This window comes from Vombatus ursinus, unplaced genomic scaffold (assembly GCF_900497805.2).
Source record: "Vombatus ursinus unplaced genomic scaffold, bare-nosed wombat genome assembly UNPS02014830.1, whole genome shotgun sequence".
Classification (NCBI taxonomy): domain Eukaryota; kingdom Metazoa; phylum Chordata; class Mammalia; order Diprotodontia; family Vombatidae; genus Vombatus; species Vombatus ursinus.
In genome coordinates, this window is record NW_020954608.1 from 26930401 (window position 1) to 26957592 (window position 27192).

General features: G+C 38.7%; 2 protein-coding genes across 4 annotated transcripts in view; one reads left to right on the forward strand and one right to left on the reverse strand.

The window, feature by feature from the left end:
• The window catches only part of HSPA14 (heat shock protein family A (Hsp70) member 14), a 33444-nt gene extending 23635 nt beyond the window's left edge, over positions 1-9809 (reverse strand). The window contains exons 1-3 of one of the 3 annotated variants that reach the window (XM_027838599.1): positions 9682-9809; positions 8386-8466; positions 8227-8309 (exon numbers count right to left, since the gene is read on the reverse strand). In XM_027838599.1, the coding sequence (XP_027694400.1) occupies positions 8227-8309; positions 8386-8466; positions 9682-9738 (221 nt within the window). In that variant the 5' untranslated portion in view covers positions 9739-9809. Of the gene's footprint in view, positions 1-1413; positions 5103-5624; positions 6352-8226; positions 8311-8385; positions 8467-9681 lie in introns of those variants that run through there. The other 2 variants (XM_027838601.1, XM_027838600.1) reach the window with 2 other exon arrangements.
• Positions 9810-10265: 456 nt separating this feature from the next.
• On the forward strand, positions 10266-26240 carry CDNF (cerebral dopamine neurotrophic factor). Its single transcript, XM_027838516.1, has 4 exons — positions 10266-10386; positions 18116-18243; positions 20832-20973; positions 25943-26240. Exons 1-4 carry the CDS (start codon positions 10266-10268, stop codon positions 26056-26058), a joined length of 507 nt encoding a protein of 168 aa, XP_027694317.1. The 3' UTR covers positions 26059-26240.
• Positions 26241-27192: the final 952 nt, after the last annotated feature.

The following is a 27192-nucleotide window of genomic DNA, read 5'->3' on the forward strand; positions in this document are numbered from 1 at the left end:
TGGGTGGTAAATTTTTATCCCATTGATGACTTTCTGTTAGTTTTACTTGTGATCCCATGGTCCCAAACCACAAAATTAAGATGGATTAAGAAGGCTAGAGAATCTATGGTTGCAACCCAGGCCATCAAACCTACTTTAACCTACTGCGATATTTACACATTTGAGTGTCTGAACATTGCAAAAACAACCCCCAAATTATGAGATAGAAGCAACAAACCTATATACCTGTACCTATGTAGAAAATGTGACAGGATGGCAGACCGAAGAATGCAGTCAAATACATGATGAGGAAAAAAGAGAGAGAAGCAAATACAAGTCAGAAAAAAAGATGGGCAGGAGTTATAAAATACCCTATAAGTAGGCACTCAATACTTCTTTTCAACTTGATACAATGAAAACATTGGGGAGCAATGAGACCAGTGAAACCTCTGAAAGCACTTTCTTCACTTTTGAAGGCAAAAATGGTATATATCCTAGTCCTAAGGCAGAAATTAGTATCCTAAGAGGAACTTCTGCAGCCCAGAGATCATCCTGTGAGGTAATTACTATGGTTATTTCATTTTTTAAAAAAGTGAAGTCTGAAGGATTTATCAAAGGAGCTAGACAAGAAATGATTCAATTGCCAAAGAACAAACAACTTTCAAAAACCGCCCCTTTGAACAAATTTAACTAAAGCATCTCATAACTGTTTTCCAATTTCTTCTACTCTCATCAAATTTTCTCTATCCTTTCTTTCAGGTTCTTATCTACTAAACATGGCTATCTATAAAAGAGGATGCCCCTCCAAAGCTTTTAAAATTAAAGCTGCATGTCTAAATTGGCCTTCACTTCGTTTAGTGACTCAACAGACAATATGATTGAGATAAATTTTGACTATTATGTACAGAAAGTGTATGTCAGACAAAGAGGCAAGCAGCAGGGTAGGATTTGGTGAATTCACTAATTAGGGTCCTGTTTTTATTTCTATTGCCAAAAGGAATCCCTGTATTATCTGAAGAAAAGTCCCCTACTTTCCATCAAAGCCTGTCAGTAAAAGACAATGGATTTAAACTTCATTCTCAGTCCTAAGAATACATCTTGGATCAGTTAATATTTTCGGTTGTAATAAAGACATCCACCTGACAAAGTCTATTTGGTTTTGAACCCTGAAAAATAGTGATAGAATTCAAATTTTTGTGCTTATGGCACATATATAGCATGGGACCAAAAAGCTTGTTTTGAACAGTAATTTAATCAACAGAGGTGATTTCTATTCTAATCTTATGAGGAACTCACTTCTCTCACCTGACTTTTGGAGGAAGCATAAATACCTCTTATAGATACATATGGAAAGGTAAGTGAAAAAGAAAGCAGGAATGGAGAAGATAAAGGAATGAATATGAATATCTAAGGAAGCAGTGGATTGGCCACAACTGTATACAAGTAAAAACTTTATTTGTTCACATCAGGATTCAGTTATTAAACAGAAAAAAACAGACTATGGGGGTTGGTACAACGAGCACCTCATGCACATCATGGTTTCTGGAAGGCAGAAAGGAAGTCAGTTCTGGCCCATCTCCCCCAACCTTTAATGGATGGATAGGATTCTCTTCCTCCCTCTCCATAGGCTTCGCCTATATATATAGTTCTTGCCCAGAGGCTTTGCATACACCACCACTGATGTGATATGGGTCTCCAACTTCACCAATCCTTTACAGTTATATAGTGCTTTAAGTGTTTAAAGCACTTTCAAATTCTTATTTCATATAATCCTCACAACAGCCCTGTGAGGTAGGACGGTTATTATTGTTTATCCCCCTTTCACAGATGAGGACCCTCAGGCACTGAGTGGTGAAATGACATGCCTATGGTTATGTAATGAGATGGGACTAGGACCCAGGCAAAAACCTGACTCCTAGTCACACCCTTTACCATTTAAGATACTATTCTCTCCTGATTATCTGCATATTTTCTCTTCACTCCTTCAATAACTTTCAACACATATTCCTCTTTATTCTGCCTACTCTCTAAGTACTCCTGAGACCTATACCTTTTACATACACCACCTGGCTAACTTCGTCTGCTTGGCCATCAAGTCAGTACAACCAAGATAGTATTTCTCATGGTTGTAGCTCCACCTCTCCACCCATGTTCTTACGCATCTCACTGATAGCCCTGTTTCACTACCAACAGCTTAGCATGCCAAAGGCTGAGCTCTTTATATCAAGCAATCTCTTCCAGGGAAGCCTACTTAATCTTGGCTTCTTTAGATTTATATACCTCCACATGAGGGCTCTCAAAAAGAATTTTTAAAAAGTGGTCTAAAAATGAGTAATTCACCACCTTAATATACTCTTTGAAAGTAGGGATGGTATCTTTGATATTTTATATGGAATTTAAGAGATCAGTGCCTTAGTAAATATTAAATTAAACCCTCCTTCACTGCCCTTTAAAAGTAATTTAAAACAAATTTTCAGATACGTATTACATATTTACCGCAAAAGCTAAAATTTCATTAATTTTTGTTAACATTTGAATCATAACTTTTGAGAGCTGGAAAGAATCTTTAAAAAATTTTCAAGTCCAACTCTAACATTTTCTAGATGAAGAAGATACAGAAAGGTTAAGTGTCCAAGGGTACAAAGCAATATAACGATAAGAGCCAAGAATAGAGCTGAAGTATCCTGGTTCCTATTCTAGAGCTCTTTCCACTATACCAGCTTTCCTCCCACATTCATTACTCAATATATGACATTTATCATAGTAGACTGCATGTCTATTATCTCTCCAAGGTGCTAAACTTGCACTAAATGTTCTCATTTTGTCTCTGTGGTGTTTTGGACAGTCCCTGTCCCCTATTACACCCCCCAATTTTCAGGCAGATACTTAAGTCACACATTAAAAAAAAAAAAAAAAAGATGTTTCCCCCGCCACAGACAATTAAAATTCTGGAAAGCCTCATCAATTTAAAAAGTCTCTTGTATGTATCACCACCTCCTTCTCCCTCCCACCCCCTTGAAAAGATTAACAAACAAAATAATCTCCTAAATTAATTCACAAAATGTAAAAGCTCTAGCTGGGTTTAATGATTGCAGACAATGGTTTCCTCTTGGAAAGTAAATTTAGAGATAATAGGCACACCACCCCAAAATATTTTTTTGTTTTGTTTTTACAATCTTTTGGTCTCTTGTAAATGAAGAACACTGAATAGAAATTCAAGGTCTACTAAGTATTACAGAGAAATGATTTAAAAACAAGGACAAAAAGGTTTGCTTTAGGGTCTGTGCTTCAAAAGAACAGTGATCTGTTCAAGAGAGTCTCCATCCACTCCATTCCTAACAGGTGCAGGAGATGTTATGCTTTGGTCTCACACGTTATTAGCCATTCAACTAGGTGAACCAACAGTGGAGAAAGTATGATTTTAACAGGTTCCCTAGATGGGAAGTTTTCCAAGGCATGCCCTCTAACACACACTAGACAGAAAAGCTGCTAGCCTAGAAAAATGAAATCAGCTTGAAGCAGAGCAGGGAAACTAACAATCCAAGTCATTTGTTTCTAGAAAGCTCAGATGGTAACAAACCAAATTAATTACTAATATATATTTATGCACATAAAGGAACTACATAATATGAAATGCAAAGTATTTACTTACATTTAAAACTTTATATAACATTCAATATTTCATTTCACCACAGATCATTCATCAATATGGAAACATGACATCACACTATTGCAGTTCCCTGTCAGTCATTAATTCTACCCCCCTAGTGGTGCAATAGGAACTAGATGAATGAAAAAAAAGAGGGGGATGGGGAAGGAGCTAATCTGGTTGCTATAGTTTGTATTACATGTCAAGATGTGATATAGTTATAGCAGTGAAAAATGTATTCAAAAGGGTACATATCATTTGCAACCACTGTATGATTGTAGAGGGATTTAAAAAAAAACAGCAAGGAATCACTCTATGTAGCAGTCAAGTAGAATTAAAAAAACAAAAAAACAAACAAACAAGTGGTGGGTGCAGGGCTCAAAGAATGAGGTTACTGCTAATAACCGCATTTTTATATACCTGGCAATCTGATGTGCCTCATCCCAGGCTTGCCTCAGCCAAGGTCACATTTATGAATAATACCTTACATTTACACAGTATACTTTTCTAAATGCTTTCACATCTACTATCCATTTGAGCCTCACAACAACCCTGTGAGGTAGGTATGACAGGTATTATTATTCCCCTTTGTACATAGCAGGATATCGATGCACAGGGAGATGATCTAAATTGCCTAAGAACTTGGGGACACACGGGAAGTCAAGGGCAGAAGCAGGACTAGAGACTTCCTGACTTCCAGCCGCAGACTTTTTCTAAATACCATGCTGGCCCACATATTTCTGGAGAGTCCTCCATTAACTAGTAATGGGCTTCCAGGAAAGGAACTGGCCTGTGTATGTACTCCTGTTGCTCCACAAATATATGGTTCATCTTCCCTCTTTCTGAGGGCCAGTTGCACAAGAAAAGATGTCAGGGAACATTGAGGGCAGCCATTAGAAAGCAGATGTTACTACTACTAGTTTAGGGAATAACTTTCTTACAACAGGCCCCTAACTTTTGGTGCTTGAAATTAACTTCTGAAGCAATTTTTCCAGTCCTAGCTGAAAAGCACCAGTTGCTTCTTCTACTGCTGTAGCCAAACGTCTGACTGCAATTACAGCATCCCTGCGGAGCTCATTGGCCGTGTCTTGCTGGGCACTGGCCTCCTCACCAATAGCAATCAGCCTGTCCAGTTTTTCTTCCTCACGCTTGGAAAGTTCTCGTGCCAGTCTCCTGTTTTCTGCCAACTCAGCAGCAATGGTCCTCGCCACTGAACGCCTTCTACGCCGTGCCCACCTTGGGGGTGGTTGGTTGGTGAAAGTCCCATCCCCACCAGAAACAAGATGGATTCTAGAGGAAGAGGCTTGGGGCTGTTGGGTGGAGGCTATACCAAGGGTGTTGCGGCTGGTGCTGGCGCAGGGACCCGGCTCACAGGACACACCCACTCTGGTCACAGTGCTGCTATGACAGGGAGCAACTGCACCTCTGTAAAGGCTGTGGGAGCTGCTGTAGCTGGGGATCGCTTGAGAGCAGCCTGCAAAACAAAGCAACAATGTTGCAAAGTGGACTTTTCTGCTAAGGGAATGCTTTGAAGCCAGCAGCAGAAAACAGCCGCAAATAGACTACGATAGCTCCTGGAAGCCGCCCTTTTCACTTGGGTTAGGAAGGAATCCAGGCCCTGGCTTTTGGAGTTACGAGGATAAAGTTGCTATGCCTATACAATCTTTCCCCAACCTTCATGACCCCCTCCTCTTACCTATCCAAACTGTGAATCTAAAACTACAAATTCTTTACAGTAATCTAAAGAAATAATGCTGTCACAACTTTGGATTTACTTAGAATTTCATCTTCTGGGATTCAGAGTCCTAACCTGTGATGACAGACCCAAGTGCGTGGGCTTTTGAAGCCAATAGTTCGTACATCCACCCATCCCTAAACCAATGATTCACTAGGCTTGAGGAAGACCACTGGCAGGACCCCACCCCCCAACCATGCACTTGGTGCCTAAGACCATGGCATTGTAGGACCCCAATATTTTCTCACTCTTGGGAGTTACCTGCACCTGAGGCTTCATCCCAGGAATCCTCAAGGTCACCGGTTTCAGGCAGCTGGTTACCGATTCCCACACTTAGGTGACAATTCTCATCTGATTCCTTAGCTGCTCTCAAGATAGTTTGATGATCTGCTGCCTGATTCCTCTTTGCCTTCAAGTTGCTGTTTCCCTCTTCCCCTGGGAGGTCAGAGGCTACTAAGTTCTGATCACATTGCTTGGTCCAGACAGCATCCTCCATTAAATTATCTGGGTCAGTCACTACCTGATTTCGGAGAAGCTGATCCAGTGTATCATAAAATGGGCAGTGTGGAGGGTCACCCATACTGGTGGCATGGGCAACATAAGCCTTTAAATATAAAGCCTTCAAAACTTTAAACTTGGAGCGGCACTGACGTTCTGTGCGGCGGAAACCTTCCTGATGCATTCGTTTTGACACAGCCTGATAGACATCTGCATTATGGTGGACAGTCTGGAGGCGCTGAATATACTCTGCCTCACCCAGTATGGCCAGAAGAGTACGTGTCTCCTGTCTGGACCAGCGGATGCCCGCACTGCTATTGGTAGTGGCCATTGTGGAATGGGAAACTGTTGAAGGCTCCTGAGCATCAAGATGCAACAATGAAGACTTGGGGGAAGCTCTGTGTGGTCTCAGTATATTTCCTGGAGCCAGTTGCTTCCTCCTTCTCGGGACTAATTGCTGTGGAACCAGGTCCAAGGACCGCATGTCTGGCTAGAAGGCCAGATGGGCATGAGTTACATGGAGGGTGTAAGGAAGACTTTGGCATCAAGTTAGATGGTACTACTGGTGAGTAGTTCATTGATAGGCATGGGGCCAAGGCTGAGTAAGCCTGGCTTTGGGAGTAAGCCTGGGATGGATGTTGGGAGACCAATAAAGCACTCTGTGGGCGTGGCAACTTGAGGGCTGACTCCTCCACAGAAGGTTGGGTTGCCTCCAAGGCCAAGACCTGGTGACTATAACTATGTCTGTAAAGATTCTGTTTGGTAGAAAGGGAACTTGTAGAAAATAGGGCCTGGAGAATGAGGCAGCCAACTCTGGAGAAGCCATAGCAGCCCACTGCTGTCAGTGTGCCCTAAGGACACAGGTTTTACTAACCTTGCTAGACTGACCGCAAAGTACCAGGAGAGAGCCACAATGAGATGGCTACCTGATTGGCACTGTTACTTAGAGGCATCTTTTTAGGTGACCCGAAAAGCATTAAGTTACCTTTGCTAGCACAGAGTTTCTAGAAACTTTTTTGAAACTGGAAATATGACAGAAGCTAGTCATTTGTAATTCTGGCTGTTTGCAACACTTCCCCCTCTACCACCCCAATCCTGTTGGGTACTTAAAAAGCTTCAAACCAATGAACCTGTCTATACTTGCCTGACTTGGGGGTGGAATTTAGGGCCTAAAAACTACTGGCACTTATGTTTTGTTTTCAATAAGCTGAATTTTTCTACTTATGGCAAAAAAGGGTAGTGTGGAAATGTAGTTGTCACAACAAAATTGTGCACTACTACACCCCACCCCTCCAAAAATCCCTGTATTTTGGTTTTGGCTAGTGCAGAGACAGCCTAAGAAGAAAAAATAACATGAGTTCAATTTAACCAAGACAGGTAATTGATCATTTTGATTAAGATTCCTGCATCTACACAGGGAATGAGGCTTAAAACTAATTCATTTATGAGCCCAACTTCAGAATTTTAAGTTAATTTCTACTCAAAATTCTCCATGTAGCACCTTGGAAAGAGACTGTGATTAAAGTCAGAAGACCAATAAATTCTAGTTATTTCACTGTGAAACATTAGACAAACTAGAAGCTCAGTGCCTCAGTTTCCTCATCTGTAAAACGCGTTAATAACTGCTCTTTCAAACTCAGAGCTGGTATGAAAATAAAAAAAGATGTGGAAGTGTTGTGAAAATTTAAAAGCGCTATGTAAAGTATTATTATTACAAGGATATAAAACCTTTAATTATTATTGTAATCTATAATTTCAGGAGACAGAAGTCTGGGAAAGCAAGTCTCTTTAATCTTTTAATTAAAGTTAGAGCAGTGGATGATTAACTTGATTCTTATTTAAGACATTAATTAAGTTGTTTCTACAATGATTAAATTTGCACGTTAAGAGACAAACAGGAAAAGTTAGTCTAGAGAAGAACCTACACAAAGGCACTGTTAATAGAAGACTGACATCTACTGAAGCTGTCACCAAAAAATTCAACTGTACTAAAATAAAATTCTCCAAGTTTCTTCTATATTATCTTGTTTCATTATCATCACCACTCCACCTCCCCTAAATATTTAACTCAAAAATGTCAAAAGTTCCTATTATCTCCACTGAAATAATACAGAAATATTTGTTTACTATGTTCCAAAGCCACAGTGCGTAATGGAAATGTTAATGGGTGACAATTCATAAAGACAGAGAGACCTAACATCATAAATTAAAGCAAGTAAGTATCCCATTATGTTGCTCTTGATAATTCCCCAATTACAAATGCAGTAACATAATTCCAGAGTTACTATTTTCACATCACAATTTGATTACAAACCTCTCTTCCTGAGAGAAATGTATAATTTCATATTAAGATCGAGCTCCTTACCTTCTGCCAAGGATCTGCTTTACTTTCATAACTGTATTTGAAATATTTCTTATTCTACTTTGTTTTGCTGCCAAACCAACAACCTGCAAAAGAGCCATAAATTAAAATGTATCTAATTTTTGATTACTACAAAGTAAAGAAGTCTGAAGGGACTAATACCTCTTCATTTTCTGAATAAGCAACCACAGCTGGTGTGACTCTGTCACCTGCATCATTAGCAACCACATGTGCTCTGCCATCCTAGGGAGAGATATGAAAAAAAAAAAAGAAACAGTAATTTTAAGTGACACAATGATTATGTGAGCTTACAGTGTTGTGACTGTATTTCTTACGTGGATAGCTGCATATTCTTTACACAATCTGGCCTTATCCAAGGGGACATCTTGGTGCTAAATAAATATTTTAGACTTCAGCAATGTATTATCATTATTCATTTAACAGAGTTAAATGGGCGCTTGCCCTTCCTTAACTAGAAGACGCCCTCTATACTGAATCCACCCATTTCTTTTTGGTGTCCTCTGCACAGACAATAATTGGTTAATGCATCCTATGTGAAATAACAACCTTCCTTACAACACTGAAAGATCATTATTAAGTCACCCTCTCCGCCCCCACACCCACACACTTTCTTTTCTCCGGATTAAGTAATACTAACCCTATGGGAGCTGTTTTTTTCCTGATAGATCCTATTTTCAGAAGGGATAAAACTGGTGGCAGGAAAAAACAAAAACCCTGTTCATCTCTCTTCTCGAAGGAGCTGACAGAAGGGCCCGATCCCCCCTCCCACCCGCATCCCCCAGGCCCTCCAACGCCGCTTTCCCTACTTAGGACTCGGGAAACCTTCCATGTTAAACAGACCAAGTAAGAAGCCATACTCACCCACGCTCCCCTCCAGAGTCAAAGCTCTAGCACAGAATGCAACAGTTCTGGGTCGCAGGCCGAGGCTACCCCGCCCTTCCCTCCCTCGCTCCCTCCCGCAGGAGTTTGGAGAAGCCCCGGAACCTCCGAGTTCTGACCCCAGAACACCCCCCTGCCCTCCTCCCAGTCTCGCCCCCGCCCGACGCCGGGGCCAAGGGTCCACGTCAGGAGCATGCTACCGTGACGTCACTCCACACCTCCCGTCACCGTCCCGCGACCCTCCTTGGCGCCAGGCGCGTCTCCCCCCCCCCGCAGAGATCGGCCTGAGGTGGGGGATGGGGGGTGAGAGAGGGAATAGAGAGGGATTTGGGAAGGTTGGATATGAAGGGTGAAGACGGAAGAGGAGGGGGGGTCAGAAAGTCGAGAGTCTAGCACCGGCCCGAGGCGTCCTTCGGCTTTCGCTACCGCAGAAAGGCGACCCTGGGCGACATTACCCCCGGCCTGGCCCTCCAGGTAACCAAAGGAAGGGATCAACCCCCGAGTCTGGGGAGACTTTAGCAAGCCGATTTTCTCTGCGCCGCCGCCGTCCTCCCTTACCTTATAGACGGCCACACAAGCAGATGTGCAGCCCAGGTGGACTCCGATGGCCGCCATGAGGCTGCGGCGGCACGGGCTGCTCTCACAACGGCGGTCGCTACCGGTCTCGGAGCAGCCCCATCAAGCACCGCGGTAACCACACGCTTCCCCCTCCCTTCCGCCCAGCCTGCCCATTCAATCCCACGGCTGCCTAAGGCCTTCTCCGCCAATCAAGACCAAACTCCCGCCTCGCTACGCAGGGGCCGGGCGAATCGTGAGGCGTCGCGCCTGCGTCGGTTTCCTCTCCAAGGTACGAGCGCCCAGCGCGTGGAGGAGAGCGCAAGCGCCAGTTGAAAAGAGGAGGTGGGGGTGTTGACGCCTGGGAGAGAGGCTCCATTGCTTCATCCCCCTTTTCCGAGATAAGCCAATGGGAACTAGAGTTTACGTTTACGTAATTCTTCCTAGCAACTAAGGGCAAATTCTGTGCGGCAGCAGGTTCTCACTTTCCCCTCTCTGCTGGTGCCTTGTATAGAATAGTGAGAGCCCTGGTTTTTGCGTTTCTGTCTGACCGTGGGTGGCCCGCACAATTGAAACTTTTTCTCAACATGCAGCCCTCGACCCCAGCTGCATTCACAGCCCTTACCCTGTCTGCCTATCTTTTTGCCGCCGACCCCATAGCTGTTCGGGGGCAAGGTTCCCCGGTGCGCGTGGGGGCCGACTGTGAAGGTGAGCGGGGGTGAGACTGAACTTGCATGGTAATGGCGCTGAGCTGCAAGGACTGCAGCTGTTGCTTGCACTGCATTCTCCCTGCCTGGCTTATGCTATAAATAACTAGGAGCAGGAGAATGCAAGTGTCTCCACCCGCAAAGTTTTTTTTTTTCGTCCCTTGTTTCAAAAACCATTTGTTGGGTGTGCTGTTAACAACCTGGCCAGCTCCCCAACCTTTCCCCCCTCCCCCGAAAGACAGAAAAAGGAAACTGTCTCCCAGAGGGATAGTAATTAAATTATGGGATTCTGAAATTACCTTTGCGATCTAATAGTATGTGTTATGCGGTATATACATATATTAGAGGGTTTGTCTTAGTTCTCATTGAGATGGGGAAGAGACAGAGAATGAGAATCTTTAGTTCAGATCAATTACTTTGTCTCTGAGACACTAAGCCCGGGACACTGAGAGGTTAAGTGACTTTTGTGGCCACTGCTAGGACTTGAGCCTAGTTTTTCACTAGCTACGCTTCCCACCGATGTCAACCTGGCAAGTTGGACGAAGTCCTGAAGTGGCTCATTCCTTTTCAGCTGGTAATATCTTCATCCTTTTGCCCGGAAGACATCTGTTACTAGGGTGCAAACTGATTCTTGCCAAAAGGAAAAAAGAAAAATTAGCCAAGAGTGAGTTACGTGGCCTAAACCAGAAGAGCAGAGAAAATTAGTTCAATTTTAAAAAAAGTCTTTGCTTTACAGTTAACTAGAGTATTGGAAGGGAATCAGTCAGTAATTTCAGTTTTCTCACCTGTAATATGAGGGGGTTGCCTCGATGATCTCAGGTGAGTTTCAGCTCTACATTTTTTCCATTCCGTGATTCTAAATTTAGCTCCTCCTGAATATTCCTTCAACATCCAGCACTTACCTGGGAAAGCTTTGCTGCTTAATTTAGTAAGGAAGAGATTTAGCTTATAATGATAGAAATATACAAGAAATTGAAGATAGTGCCCAGTACAACTTAATTGCTCTGGGAAGGAAGGGTGAGAGTGAACAGAATGACAAATGTTATAGATGCCATACAACATCATTTTCTTATTTACTGATTTTAAGTTCTAAGCCCAATTGAAACAATTATATTAGCTGTTATTTGATTTTGTTGTGCCTAGTCCATCACAACAACCAAGAAGCTTGGAATGTAATGTAGCAACTATAATAAACAAAATTCTATTTAATTTCAGTTGCTGGAAGATACCAGAGGGAGGTAAAGTTACTTGAGGGAGGTAAAGTTACTCGAGGGAGGTAAAGTTACTCTCCCAAGTTCACAAAGGTAGTATCCAAAACTGAGAGATGACCTTAGGTCCTTTAGATTTCACAATTATAGGAAAGACCCATTATATCACCATGGAGTGATTGATATACACACACACACACATATATGACTCCTACATATTAGGAGACATATATCTATATGTCTACCACTATATTAGAAGTTAAAGGAACTGCAGAAATAAGCTTCTTGAGAGAAGGGATTTTCATTTTTGTAAACCTAGAATCTAACACAGTGCTGGCACATGATAGGAACTGAATAAGTGTTTGTTTATTGAGCAAAAGACCTCCTCACACAAAATAAAATTTACAAAGTTCCAGAATTTTTTTTAAAAATAAGAATATTCTGTATATTTGATGAAAATTTTTTTTTGAGATTACAACCTTAGTAATAAATGTTGATTTTATTAAATTAGATAACAAGATTTCTTAAAATTTTATATCCATTCCCTATGCCCCATGTCTTCTTTTTCTCCTGTTCTCCATGATGATATATGCCTTACTAACAGAATTTGACCCAATAATAACTTAGTTGATTATAATTTCAACAGATGAAACTCATGATGATATGGTAGCAAGGACATTCATAGGGAAGGGAATAACAGTGGTAAAAAGGGTTCAGTATATTTTCACTATTACCTAATTCCTTAATACTGCATATCTTGTAGTCTAAGCCTGTGATGCAATGAACTAGGTATCATCTGGAAGCTAGTTCTCAGACACCACTGGGCAAAAGTGGAACAAGTCAACAATGACTTAATTAAGAAAAAAACTATTATAGTTCTCCCTCTTCTCCTCTTGATTCTGATGTCTTTGTGGGAACTAATCTGGATTCTTTAAAAAACTTAATGACACCTAGGGTTTGGGTTAGTATCTGCTTTCTACCTTCAGAGATATTCAGTGGTACAAGTAATGAAATGGAGCCTATGAAAATGTTCTGAGCCCATCAATCTTTGATTTTAACCATAAATATTGTTTTTCATTATTTTACCATTTTTTAATGCTTGAATTACAGAAAGAAACTTTTAGCCTATTTCCTGTAGATGGCATTACTACATTATCAAGTTACTGTATTCTGTACTTCACCTGTTCAGTAGTTGGTAGTGGCTTGGTTGGATTGTAGTTAGATTTTCTAGTCTGTCTTATTCCAATAGTGACTCACGTTTATCTAGCACTTTAAAGTTTACAAGGCAATTTCTTATTACCCATGGAATTTATTGACCATATTTGAGGGTTTTCATTCATTCATTCATCAGGCATTTATTTATATGCCACCCAGTACAAGGTACTGAGGACAGGAAGACAAAAACAAAACAGTCCCTGTCTGCAAAGAGCTTACTTACTCCTGGGAAGAAAAAGTATACCCACAAGTAAGGAAATATGAGTAACCAACAATGGTGGAGATCAAGATAGGCCTCATGTAGGAGGCAGCAACTGAGCTGAGCCTTGAAAGAAAAACACAAGGTCCTATTCCAGATACCTCATCATTATGTGGATGTAACCTTGTATTCTTGGAGGTAATGCCAATAGAGTGAAATCTGGCAGATTTTTATCACATTGCAAAGGCTTTCAATACTGAACTGACAACAGATTATGTCTCTTTGATATGAAGAAGTTCACATGAGGAGAGAGCACATTCTAATAGTGGGGGGCAGCTTGTGCAAAGGCGTGGAGACAGCAGATCAGGTGTCATGTATAGACACAGTAAGTAGGCCAAGGTGACTGGAAGACAGAATAAGTGAGTGGGATAATGTGTGTGAAGTTTGGAAAGGTGGCGTTTTATCCTAAAGATAATAGGGAGCCTCTGAATCATCTTGAACAGGCTGTGACATGGTCAGCCCTATCAGTCTTGATGTTCTCACTGTAAATGTAGCCAGGAGACAAAAAGAAATTGAAGCTGAATGGAATGGGTCACAGGTCCTCCTTGTAGAGTCAAATAAAGAAGGCAGGGGGATTGGGTTTATCATGCATCTGAGGAAAATAAGAAACATCATTTCATGCGACATTTGGTAATCTCATATTGTAGTGACTATAATAAGCCTTGATAGGCTGCTAAGTGGCATAGAGGATGGAATTCCATGAGTTTAAACCCTCCCTCAGAAAATAGCTGTGTGACCCTGAGAAAATTTAATCTCACAGCCTCAGTTTCTTCATCTCTAGAATAGGGATAACAACAGACCCGATGTCACCTTGTAAGGTATTAAATGAGAGGATAAACGTAAAGTGCTTTGCAAAACCAGAAAGTGCTATATAAATGTTAGCTATTACTAAGAGGACCATGAAATTAATTGTCGCTTATGCACTACCAAAGGATCTATTACAGCGGATGATGAGGTACAGAGATTCTATGAAGAACTCAAAAAGACCCTCCAAATTTAATCAGCATGTACTTTAATAATGACTTCTCTGCAAAGGTAAGCATAGGATAGATAGCAAAAGTATGTTAGAAAAAAATGACTGAGGAGCAAATGAGAAGACTGAAAGATTTGTAGACTATATAGGAGCTTTACACCTACATATCACAATAGTTTTATAAGAGAAGAAAAAAGGTATAGGATATACTGAGCAATAAAAAGTCATAAAAATGAGAGGATTTCTCCTCATGTAGGAGCTATCTAATCAGAGGTATTTGTATATTCAGACCATTAACTTGCTAGAATAAAGCCCTAAATAAGTATCAAACTAGAAGAAAGAATAAAAAGGAGGCTATTTAGTAGGTAATCGAGGCCCCTCTGCGAAATGGATAAAATGACACAGATTATTATTTTTCCTAAAGAAGTTAACATTTAAATTAAATTAATCACTACAACAAAAAGACCCAAAGAGCCTGGAAACTTTTAAATATCTGATTTCCTTGCCAAGCAGAGAGATAGCATAGTACCAGTTTGGAGTACAATCTTATTTACAAGATCTTAGGGAATATGATTGTGTTGGGTATCACCTTACAAGTAATGAGTAACAGTAGAGGGATAAAAAAAAAAAAGTTTTCAGAAAGCTTGGAAAGAGACCCAAGTAAGCAAAGCTACTAAAATTGTTTTCTTAAAGCACAAGTCTGACCATGTCATTCTCCTCAATAAATTTCCAGTGGCTCCTTATTATTAGAATCAAATATAAGTTCCTCTGCTTAATAACATAGTCTCAACTAATCTTTCTACCCTTATTATATATTTTTCCCCCTCCAGGTAGTCTAGTCAAACAGGCCTCACAGATGAAGATCCCCCTCCTCTCTCTGTACCTTAGAATAGACTGGCCCCCATGCCTGGAATGTATTCCTTCCTTACCTCCAGTTCCCAGAATCCCTATGTACCTTTCAAAGTTGAGCTCAAATGTTGCCTTCTTTTAAACCTCTCCTGATCCAAACTTCTCCCCTGCCTCTTGCTAATGCCTTTCCCTCTAATCCCTTTGTATTTATTTTTTATAAATTTTTTTTATACTTATATGTGTACATGTTGTCTCCCTTTTCCAGACTACAAGCTCCTTGAGGGCAGGGACTATTTTCCCTTTTGTCTTTAAATCTCCAGTGCCTAGCACAATGCCTGGCACAGTGTAGGTACTTTAAAAAATGCTTGTTGAATTGAACACAATTTAATAAAGGAGTTGAACTAGATGGCTTCATTGTGTGTTGTTATTTGTTGACTAGATTTGGAGGATTTTATCAAGTTTTTAATAGTCTAGCTCTGCTTTTTCATACTCTGCAATGCATGTTGGTATATGAACTGCAGCTGTTTTCACTGTGGTCCCCTTATGAACACTGAAAGATGAGGTAACCATTTGGATTTTTACTGTTCTCTCTGGGTGCACCATGAAACCAGTATTGCCAACTCCATTGTCACCATCAGTGCATTTTACTGTAACTTTTATCATTTACGATAAGAATGTCAATATAGAGATGAGTTTCACTTTCTTTACCAGTTGTTTGTAAAGGTTTCACATATAACAAGTGAAATTAATATTTATAGTGCCCTAAAAACTTTATGATTTTTACTTACTGCACTCTAAGCATGGCTCTGCCCCTCTGCCACCACCATGTAGAAGCACAAAGAAGCTACATAGGATGGAAGAACATTTTTTTATCTTTTCTGTTTCAGGGTTCTCCATGAGCAAAGAGTTAATTTCCTAGTGGAGAAAGGGTTGTGTATGAGCTTCTTTATACAAAGATAGGTTGGCCCTTGGACAGCAGACACTTTATGTTGACAAGGCAGTGCTTTAAGCCTTTGCAGCTTGGTCAAACTTGTAGAAGGTTCTGTTCTGCTGGTGTAATATTTGATGTCCCAAGGTTACCTCCATGGAGTTTTGTTGAGGTTTTGGAGTATTGTTGAGGTTTCAGAGTTTACAAATGAAAAATTATGATCTAAAATTCCAATTTTCCCCTTTGCAACCTCATCCCCACTTACTTTTCCAACCTTTTCCCCTTTACATGCTCCATAATTCAGCCAAATTGACCTATATGTACAAAAGCACAAAGATAGGAGATAAAATGTCATGTAGGAGGAATAGGGAGGATAGAATCTGTGAAGAAGATGATAAACCGTGATACATTGCCTGTTTTACAGATGTAAAACCTAAGGTATCCTTAAAAATAATTTGTGAGGAATCAAAACTGAAAACAAAAGTAATTTGAATTGTGGCTACTATTCATATATCTCTTAGTTGAGAAGGATTTTTGAGTTTGCCAGGTTTTTTTTTGGTTTGTTTGTTTTGAATTTCCTTTTCAAGAATAGAGCTACCATTAGAATTTTCCATTTTCTAAGGCTGATTTCTATTTTGGTTCTTTCATACCTGTTGATTCTCCATTTGAGGAAGCTACCTGGTGCAGTTAGCCCATTGCTACCAATGCCTTAGTTATGCTCTACCTTATCCACTGGCCCTGGATACAAGAATTGAAGATATTTATTGGAATTAAGACTTACTTTTCTGATGCTTCATCATTGGGTAAAAGCTACCTTGGGTTCTCAAAGGTTATGAGAGCAAAGCACCAGCTATAATGGGCCTTCTGAGCTGGAAGGGCTTAGATTATGGGTCAAGCATAATTGTACTTTCTGATGATTGGCTTAGCTAAATTTGGAGAAGATAATCACCAGATTGAGCCTAAATAGTTTGAAGACCATCTACTGAATTATGATGGGATTATCCTCACTGATCAAGTTACAGATTCTTGAAAAAGTCAATTATGCATTTGCTGAATTCTTACACTATTCTGTAAATTCCGTGAGGTCAAGGACTGTATTTTACCTAAACTTTTTTTAATCTATTTTTCACCTAGCATAATACTTTACTTAATGCTTTAGTGCTTTAAAATATTTCTTAATTAGGAATTGAAAATAATTCCTAGTTTAGATGTCATTATTTCATTCTCAGTCACACCTCAGCAGTCATCTAACCCTACCCAAACCTGAATTCTGTCTGGTAAAGTAGGCTGTCTATGCTGGTTTCTCATCTTCCTTCCTGTGGATGAATGATGACAGACCCTGAAGTTCATGATAACAGATAGTTTAAGTACATAATGTGGTTTGATTGTTTAAATTCCCATAAATTTCTTCTAGACTATCCCCTTTTGGGTAGCCTTGATTTTTAAGGAAGCTTTTCCTTTATTAATGTGAAAGCTGTCTTTCTGTAATTTCTATCCATTGATCTTTATTTGAACCTCTAGGGTCAAGCAAAACATGTCTAATGCCTCTTCTACATGGTAATCTTTTAAATTTTAAGATAATTATCACATTCCACTAAAATATTTCCTTCTGCAGGCTAAATATCCCCATTTCCTTTAACCAATATTTATATGGCATGGTTTTGAGTCGCTTTCCTATCTTAGTCATGCTTTGAAAATACTATATCCTGTTTGTTCTAAAATATGACACCTAGAACTAGACAGAATATTCCAGATGTGATATGACTAGGGCCTAGTACAGAGGGACTATCACTTTTAACATGGACACACTATGCTTCCATTAATGTAGCCTATTATTAGATTGGAATTTTTGGCTATTTTACACTTTGACATATATTGAGTTAAGTTTACTAAAACTCTTAGATCTTTTTTTTTTAACATGTATTGCTTTTTAGCAACATCTCTCCTCTCCTATACTTGTATGGTTTTTTTTAAACCCAAATATATGACTTTATATTTATCCCTATTAAATTTCATCTTTTTAGGTCCAGACCACCTTTCCAACCTATCAACCTTTTTTTTTTTTCTTTAAATTTAGGGCTTGCCTTGAGAAACCTTCCTGCTTTTCAGCAGACTGTAGGTTCAGAGACTAATTTGCCAAGTTACTAGTTAGATGCCTGAAAGCAATTTTGACAGAACCTGAATCCACACTCCTAACAAAGACCAGTGATATCCCTTATTTTAATTTATCTTCCACGAATATGTGTATGTGTATAGTTTTTATAGTGCATACAAATATAATTTCTTTCTTCTTCCTAGTATGTAAAGAATTTCTGGAAAGATTCTACAGCTCCTTAATAACCAAAGGTGTTGACTTTTCCCAGGAAACTATAGAGAATGAACTAATCAGCATTTGTTTAGATTCCAAAGGAAAAGAAAATCGACTGGTATGGTAATTTTTCACCTTTCATTTTCACTTTTTTTGCTTGCAAATGACTGCTAATTTTGTCATTTCGCGTGATGGCCTTCTGTTGTCATCTAAGCTGCATGCTTGTCTTAAATATATCCAGTTTGGAGAACAATTCTAAATTGATCTTTGAACAAAATGGAACAAAGCATATTTTCAGTTACTTAGGAGTCAGTTTAGTTTTGCTTTCTAAACAGTTAAACTAAGGTCACCTGTTTCCAAACTTTTTATGAATATGAACATCTCTATTTAATTAAAAAAATATCAGGGATCCCCCTCTCATAGTTTAGTTGTATTTATTTATATAATGTGTAACTATTGATTGAGAAAATATAAATGACAAAAAAGACTTCAATTAGTGATTCAAGTAGTGATTTTAAATTAACTTGTTTAAATTAACTTGTTTATTAATCATAGCAGCATCTACGTATATTTAAAAAGGTGATACATATATCTGAGAGACCTTTATTCATCCAAGAGAATTTTTTATGCTATTAAGTTATGCTACGTATTTTGTTGTAGTTGAATGAAGATTAAAATGACAATGTTTGATATGGATATGAATTCATATGCTATCTGCAGTAACTCCATGTGAACTCATGAGGGTCCTTGATTCACAGATCATGAACCACTTTTATAAGCCTTTTAATAAAGTTTTATGTTTAGTGATATATATTTCTGCTCTGGTTAACGCTGTCGGCATAATCACAATCTTCTACAAATTCAAGTAACAATTTTTCTAGGTGAAGGTTGTGAGATACTCTCTTGGGGTTGGGCTTATGAAATTTCAACAAATTTATAATAATTCGGGATATCTACAATACTCCCTAGTGGACTATACCCCAAGGATAAGTCAGAGAAAGGATAGAGAGCATCCAGGCCAGAGGTTTAGGAAGGTTTTATCTCTCCAAGACCTCTGACCCAATCTTCCTTCTACTCCCTGCGTCTGGTTGGGGTATTGCACAGAAACATCATCCTCAGTCTCATTCCCTGTACCCCCAAGTAAACTGAGGGTAGAGGGTAGGATGTGGAGGGAAAAACATTTGAACAGACCATAAGATTTCAGGACTTAAGGATGAGTTTCCTTAGAGATCATCCAGCCTGACCCCTTCCTTTTACAAAGAAAAATTCAGGCCCAGAAAGATTAAGGAACTGTTAAGTACTTAGGGCTTGATGCCCAGAATAGCCTGAGAGCTTTTGTTGAACCAATTCAGTTGAAAGCTGTCTTCAGTGTCAGGGTTCCTTGTGAATCCACCTTGTTTAGAGAAGGCTATCTTTTTCAGGGAGCTAAGACTGGGTAGCAGTCTTCTCTTGATATGCTAAGATCTTACAGAGGACTTCCAGTCTCTAGTTTACTTTCTTCAGGTGATTGTCTTGGAGCTAGATGCACATCTTTTTCTCATTGATTAGTTCTCATACAAAATGGGAGTACTGGTATTGTAAAGGGTGACATTAACTATACTAGATGCCTGTCTGAGACTAGGAGGATTTCTTTTCTTCCCAGGTTACCTATTGTTCAAAATAGCTTCTAGTCATTGATCAAAAAATCAATCTCTCAGTCTTCTGATTTGTCTTATTTTAGATCAGAAGATCCCTGAATAGTGGTCTTGTTTTAGATTATTTCCCCTTGGGGAATCCTAGTCATTATGGAAACAAAATTACAGGCTTGGCTCCCTTTTTAAGCTGAAGTTATCTTTACAAAACCCAAGCATCTTACATTACTGTTCATACTTACATTGTATTTGCATTTTTTTAAAAATTGTGTTCGCGTATATGTATATACATGCTCTGTGTGTATATCCACATAGAGCAAAAATATACAGACAGCTATGCAAACACAATTTTTAAAAAATGCGTATGTATTATTGTATATCCTTTCCTAGAGAAAGGCAACAGGTTTTATTAGATAAAAGATGGGCCTTAGAGTAAGAAAGACCTGGATTCATGTCCTACCTTTCACACATACTATCCAGGTAGCCTTGGGCAAGTCAGTTAATCTCTCAGTGTCCCAAGGCAACTTTCTAAGACTTTTAAATTACAGACAGGGTGGTAATCTGCATTAGTAGAGGAAGTTTTCGCATCACTAGTTTCTTCCTATATGGATGAAATCATATATCTAGACAACAACAGCAAGACATTTTAACTCTTCTCTTGTATCACTGAGAACCATTTTATATATTAAATTCCTTAAGAAAAGGGAGAGCACATCCTTTGAATTTGCTTTGTAGTGTCCTTACCACTTACATGTGAAAATATGAAACTGCCGTCCCTTTAAACATTTTTGTTATTTAAATCTCTCCATCAAATACCTTGACTTTCATATTTTTACCTAGAATACTATATATAATAGATTCCTGAAATGACAGTTTATAATAGAAATGACCACAGCCATCACATAATTTATCTTTCTGATGTCTTTAATCATAAGAGTTAAGTATTTAAGGGTTAGATTGTAAGGACCAAATGATTTCTACTCTCATCTCTAGAGACAATCTTTGAGCTACTGTATTATTCTAATTTTCATTTTATTTCACACTGTAAATACTCTGCGTTGATTCTTTTTTTCAGTGCTATTATCTTAGAGCAACAAATGATGCAGCTACAAAGATCCTAAGTGAAGTCACTCACCCCATGAGTGCCCACGTACCAGCAATAAAGATATGTGAGAAGCTAAAGAAGATAGATAGTCAGATCTGCGAGCTTAAATCTGGTATAACTAGAGTAAAATATGTATATGTCAGCATCCCCAGTTGGTTGGAGATAGAGCCTTTTCTCCTCAAGGAACATATCTAGTTCCAGCCCACTCTTAGAATTCTGTTCAAATGACACTTTTCTCCATGAAGATATCGTCCTTGGACATAGATCTGGTCATGTCACTGCTTTGTTTAAAACTTTTCAGTGATTCCCTATTGACTACTGTTTGAATTCTTAAAATGTAAATTCCTTTGCTTAGCCACTCAAGGCCCTTCACAATCAGGGACTACCAAACTATTTTATACTACTCCTGACCACGTGTGTTATGTGCTGCCAAACCTTACCCCATTATTCCAATTGGCATTTTTCCATGTTTGTTCACACTGTTACCTACACTTGGAATGCCTTCTGCCAATTGAAATCTCTTACCCACTTTTTTGAGTGCCATTTCTTTCGTGATTCTCCTGGTCTCCCTTTGAACTTACTGTGCATCAATTTAGGTTTTTATAGTTATTTGTGTATGTCTCATCTCTTTCTGCTTGATTTCAAATTTCGTGAGCATGGGGACTGTCTCATTTAATCTTTGTATCTCCCCCACTGATCAGCACATCTTAGGCATTTAATAAATCTGTTGAAATTTGCTAAAACTGGAGCAGAATAGTCATCCAAAGAGAATATAGTTATAGCTCTTTATGACCCCAAGAAACAAAATTTTGCCTGTTTAGGCAATCAATAAGCACCATGTAAGGTGCTGTCTCCTGTAGGGGATACAAAGACAAAAGTGAGAAGTGAAAGTGAGTTTCTGTTGTGACTATATGTAATCTTCAGGACATAAAAGGGGAATAAGCCTTCCTTCCACGTGAAACCCAGCTAACTTAATAGAGTTAGGTTTGTAGGAATCAGGTTATTTATGTAAAACCAACTTTCGCTTCAGGCAAAAGTCACATTTAGCAAGAGAAACAGAAAGAACAAGTTGTGACAGATGACATTTGACACATCAAGTTAGAAAGTACGGCTGTTATTGTTCAATAGATTAGCAAGGAGAAGTATGGGTAGTTCAACAAGGTATAATTGTTGTTCTGGGAACTTTCCTTTAGGCAGAAGTGTCTTCCTAGCATGGGCCTAATTGTGTGGGGTTTTTTTTGTTTTTGTTTTTTGTTTTCTTTAGGCAATTGGGGTTAAATTACTTGCCCAGGGTCACGCAGCTAGTAAGTGTCAAGTGTTTGGTCTGAGGCCGGATTTGAACTCAGGTCCTCCTGACTTCAGGGCAGGTGTTCTGTCCACTGTACCACCTAGCTGCCGCCTATGGGCCTAATTGTTGAAAGGCTTCCAGTACAATTTAATTCCTGTAGGTTTTGACAGGGGTGGGAAACCTGTGGCCTTGAGGCCACTTGTGGCCTTCTAGGTCTTTAAATGTGGCCCTTTGACTGAATCCAAACTTCACAGAACTATTTTTTTTTCTTAATTGTTAAGATATTCTTAATATTATATTAACCTTTTTCTTAACCGTTAAGATATTGTTTTCTGCTACATGGAAGCATCTACAAAGTGAACATATTAATTATTATCAATCACTAACACTTTGTTTCAATTCAACAAATATTTATAAAACATCTACTACATATAAGACATTATGCTAGATAGGAATGTGAATTATTTAATAAGATCCTAAGCTTTTCAGTGCCCAGTGTATTCTAATTATATGAAATCTTTGAAAGCTCTTTTTTGGTTTTGGAGGATAAGATGGTTTTATAATAGAATGTATCCTAAATTGGGAGTGACGAAACCTGGGTCCCCAAGCATGTATATCTGACTTTGGACAAGTCTTTTCCACCTCTCTGAAGCTCAGTTTTCTTTTTTTTTTGTGAAATGAGCTGTGTATGATCTCTAAGACTCTCTTCAACTCTTAAGATGCAGAGAGAGATTTCTGAGAGCAGATTTTAACAGGGGAGGAGGTAGATATGTCTGTGACACTGGATATTTCCTGAGAAAGGCACAGCAATAGAGTCCTAGATAATCAGGGGCAGCCTGAATGAATCAGGTACCATGGGGTGGGGGCACCAGGAAAGGTGTGTGGGGTAGAGAAAAGTGATAATCTGCCTACTTTACAGTTTTATCTAATGATACCTCTGATTCTTAGGCTGCTTATTATAAACTGTTATTTTGTATTAGGTTTATAATGTAAATGGTTTTAACTTCAGTGAAGTAGGGCAAGACCCTTACATAAGCAAAACAATATCAAATGGCCTCTTATTAATGAGGAGGAATGACTACCTACAAAAGAAGTCCCTGGGGAACCAGAGAAATTAGCTTGGTACCTGTACAGACCTGTTCAGGTAGGGATTAGCTACTTTTTTCTTTTTTCTTTTCTTTTTAATTAATTAATTAATTTTTAGTTTTCAACAATCACTTCCTCGAGCTTTTAAATTTTCTCCCCCTCCCCCCTCAAGATGGCGCACAATCTGATATAAGCTATACATATACATTCCTATTAAACATATTTTCATATTAGTCATGTTGTAAAGAAGAATTGGAACCAATAGGAGGAACCACAAGAAAGAAGAAACAAACAAAGTAGAAGGGAAAAAAAAAGAGCAAATAGCATGCTTCAATCTGCATTCAAACTCCATAGTTCTTCTTAGTTTTTTCCATCATGAGACTTTTGGAGATGTCTTAGATTTTTGCATTGCTGTGAAGAGCTGAATCTATCAACGTTGGAATTAGCTACTCTTAACAGTCTTTCCTCTCTTTTTTTATTAATGTCAAATGCCAAAGCCTGAGTGTGAGCACCCACAAACACACACATACACACACACAATTGTGCAGTGCCAGGAAAGCAGTTAATTAATGCAAATTAGTCTTCCTCCTGAAACTGCTTATCTTGATATGCCCACTTTTTTACATTCTTTCTTTCTGCCCATTGTTGGCATGAAAACTGATGTTGAACAGAACTGAGTGAGTTGTCAGTTGCTGGTTTAAGCTCTGAAAAGTTGTGCTATTAAGGTCAGCCATCAAATGACGAAATGCAATAGGTATAGAGTTTGCTAGACCATAGGTTATGAAAGTGTCATTTAGTTGGAACAATAAGCCCAGCACTTTTTTGCAAAAAGAGGTGGGGAAGCTCTCTGAATATAAGCACCTTTTGAAGAAGGAAGATACTTTCTGAATAAATTTTTGGAAGAGCCTTAATTTTTCTAGTCCAACTCTGTTTAGATTCCAATTTATTTTTATTAGAATTAGCAAACACTTTATATCTCTATTTTTAAAATACAGTGTTTTTTTTTATTTTTGGGGGACTACATGACCATGAAACTGATAAAAATATAGATGGCCCTCAGTCTGAAATGATAATGACAAAGTATGGAAAGGAAGAAAGAAGAGTCTATGAATCAAAGTTGTTAGACTTTTTACAAATAGTAATTTAATTTTTGGTGCTCTAAAATGTGAGCTCTTTGTCCAATGATCCTCCAGTGTTAGTGGACCTATTATTAGAAGAACTGTCTTACATCCACATTGGCATTCTTGCTATTAGTTAAAGAAAGACATAAAAAATGCAGTAAAGGGATGATGGTTCACTCTTTTTCCTTAAGAGACAAATGAAGGAGTAAGTTTCCCTCTATGCCCGAAGTCAACTAAGGTATGTCAAATAGTGATCACTGAGGCACTGAAGTACAAGTAGTGGTCACCTGTTTAGGGGTACTGAGGCAGCTATTTGTCAACCTGACAAGAACAATAGTCTGTTGTCCTCCCATGGAACATATCCAAGACTTGACAGAGAACCTCCCAAGGCCTGTCAAAACCAGATGAAAATTACCTCCTTCTCATGTTTGATGTAGGCACAAATGATACTGTCAGAAGATACTAAGAAAGCGTTGTCAAAGATTACAAAATCTTGAGCAATAAGTTGAAGAGGATGCCCATTGAAGATAAAGTATATAAAAAAGAAAAACTGATTTGGGAAGTGAAGAAATAATTAAGAGATGGTGTTTGAATTTCAGGACCGCAGCTTAGAATATAGAAATGATAGGTTCCTGCACAGGGATGAAGTGAACCAGATAAAGACTAGCAAGAATATTTTTTTTTCTAATGTCATATGAATCTAATCAAAAGGGCTTTAATTGAAAAAGGCTGATGTAGGGAGAAAATACCCTACATAGCTCCACTAACGTAACTACTATAAAAAGTAGCTATAATACAGAAAAAAAGTAGTAGTTAAGTCACCTGGAAATTAATAGGACACAAAATAATAATAATAGTCAATAATAGCTAACATTCATGTAGCACTTACTATGTGCCAGGTACTGTGCTAAGTGCTTCATAATTATTATCTCATTGGATTCTCACAACAACAGGGGGAGGTAGATACTGTTATTATCCCTATTATATAGTTGGGGAAATTGAAGCAAATAGAGATTAAATGACTTACCCAAGACCACACAGCTAGTAAATTTCTCAGGATGAGTTTGAATTCAGGTGTTCTTGGCTCCAGGCCCCAGTGTCCTACTCAATGTGCCACCTAGCTGCCCTAAAATCCAAGAAAGAAACCAGTAGTAAAACCCCTGCCCTAAATGTTTACACAAAAATTCATAAAGTTCCAGTTATTTGTCAATCAGCTGGTAAATAAACATTTATTAAGTGCCTGCTATGTACCAGATACTGTGCTAAGCATACAGTTTTTGTGTATTTCTTATCCCCTAACTACAGTGTAAACCTCTTGATAGAAGGAACCATGTCTGGTTTCAAATTAGTATCCTCAGATTTCAATGCAGGCTCAGGGACTGAATGTAGCTCAGAGACCTAATAGGGGTTATTACCATTGTGTTGGATGTGTTTTCCTTAGTGTCATCTCTCTTATTTCTCTAAGAATTGGAGCTTTCCACAGTCCCCACTTGAGTATTCTCAGGTTGAGCACAATAACAAAAGATAAACCTTGCCTCTTAAGAGGCTTTATCTTTTGATATGTATATATATTTTTTATTTTCCAGAGAAGAGGTTGAACTTAGAATCAGTGGATCTGTTGAAGATGAGAGTGGCTGAGCTGAAAAGGATTCTCCACCACTGGGGAGAAGAGTGCGAGGCATGCACGGAAAAAGCAGACTGAGTGGATCTCATGAAGAAGTTGGCGCCCAAGGACACATCTACAAGTCCAAGATCAGACCTTGGATTGAAGTTTGAACAAAGCGGCTATGTTCGCAAGTCATCAAGATGAATGCCGTTCTGGCCTTAAACCATGTGAGTTACGAGCTACTGGTGTAGCCAGCTCGTGGCAGAGATGTCCTACATGTATGCCCTGGTCTCAGAATACATTGTTTGTCTGTATGAGTAATGCTACCAATGCTCAATGCCTTATATTTACTATGTATGCAAATGTTACGTTCCTTCCGAAGACGTCAGTCTTGGCTTACTTTCCCCTCTCACAACTTATTCCTAAGGTATGTAGAAAGCATTACCTTTTCCCTCTCTTAGAGAAGGGAAAATTGAGGCATTCAAAAGTCATTATAGGGTTTGTCAGTACTGACCAAAGAGGCCTTGTTCTCTTTTTGACATTAACCATTAGTCAAAAGTACTAGATTTAGGAAAAAAGAGTCAATTTTTCTTTTAAAAAATCCACTTTATTTTATAATCACTTTCAAGACAATTTCAAAACCCTAGTCAGGGTTTCACAAATATTGAGTGTCCTTACATTTAAAATTTGTATATAATTGTAATATGCCTTTGATATGTTTGATCTCCAAAATAGCAGATTTGGAGGAGCTGCTTTAAAATTATTTTCCTCAGCTCATGGCTAAATCAAAGAAGCCTAGAATAACTAAATAAAAATAAACGTTAGGTTGGATATGTGTAACAAGACTGGGAAAAATCAATATTTTTCTTATTCACAGAACCAAACCATTTAATTTTTTGCTCTTCATTGTCACTAGTTAGATATATATTTTAAAAATATGCAGCATATGTGTCTTAGCAATTCAATGGTTTAAAAATATAAGTGACATTCATTTTAAATCCTGTTCACATTTTTTCAATAAATACTTTTCATTCATTCCTATTCCCAGTGATAGGAATACCAGTAGCAGTCCTACCCCATTAGAACAGTACATTAAAATACTGTTTTTTTAAAAAATCTACTTAGCAAGACAATGCACTGCATTTTTGCCATTGCTCTTTGGCAATGTGGCTCAGTGCCTGAATTTAAATTCAGGACAACACCACTACACAGTAGTAAATTATATTGTGA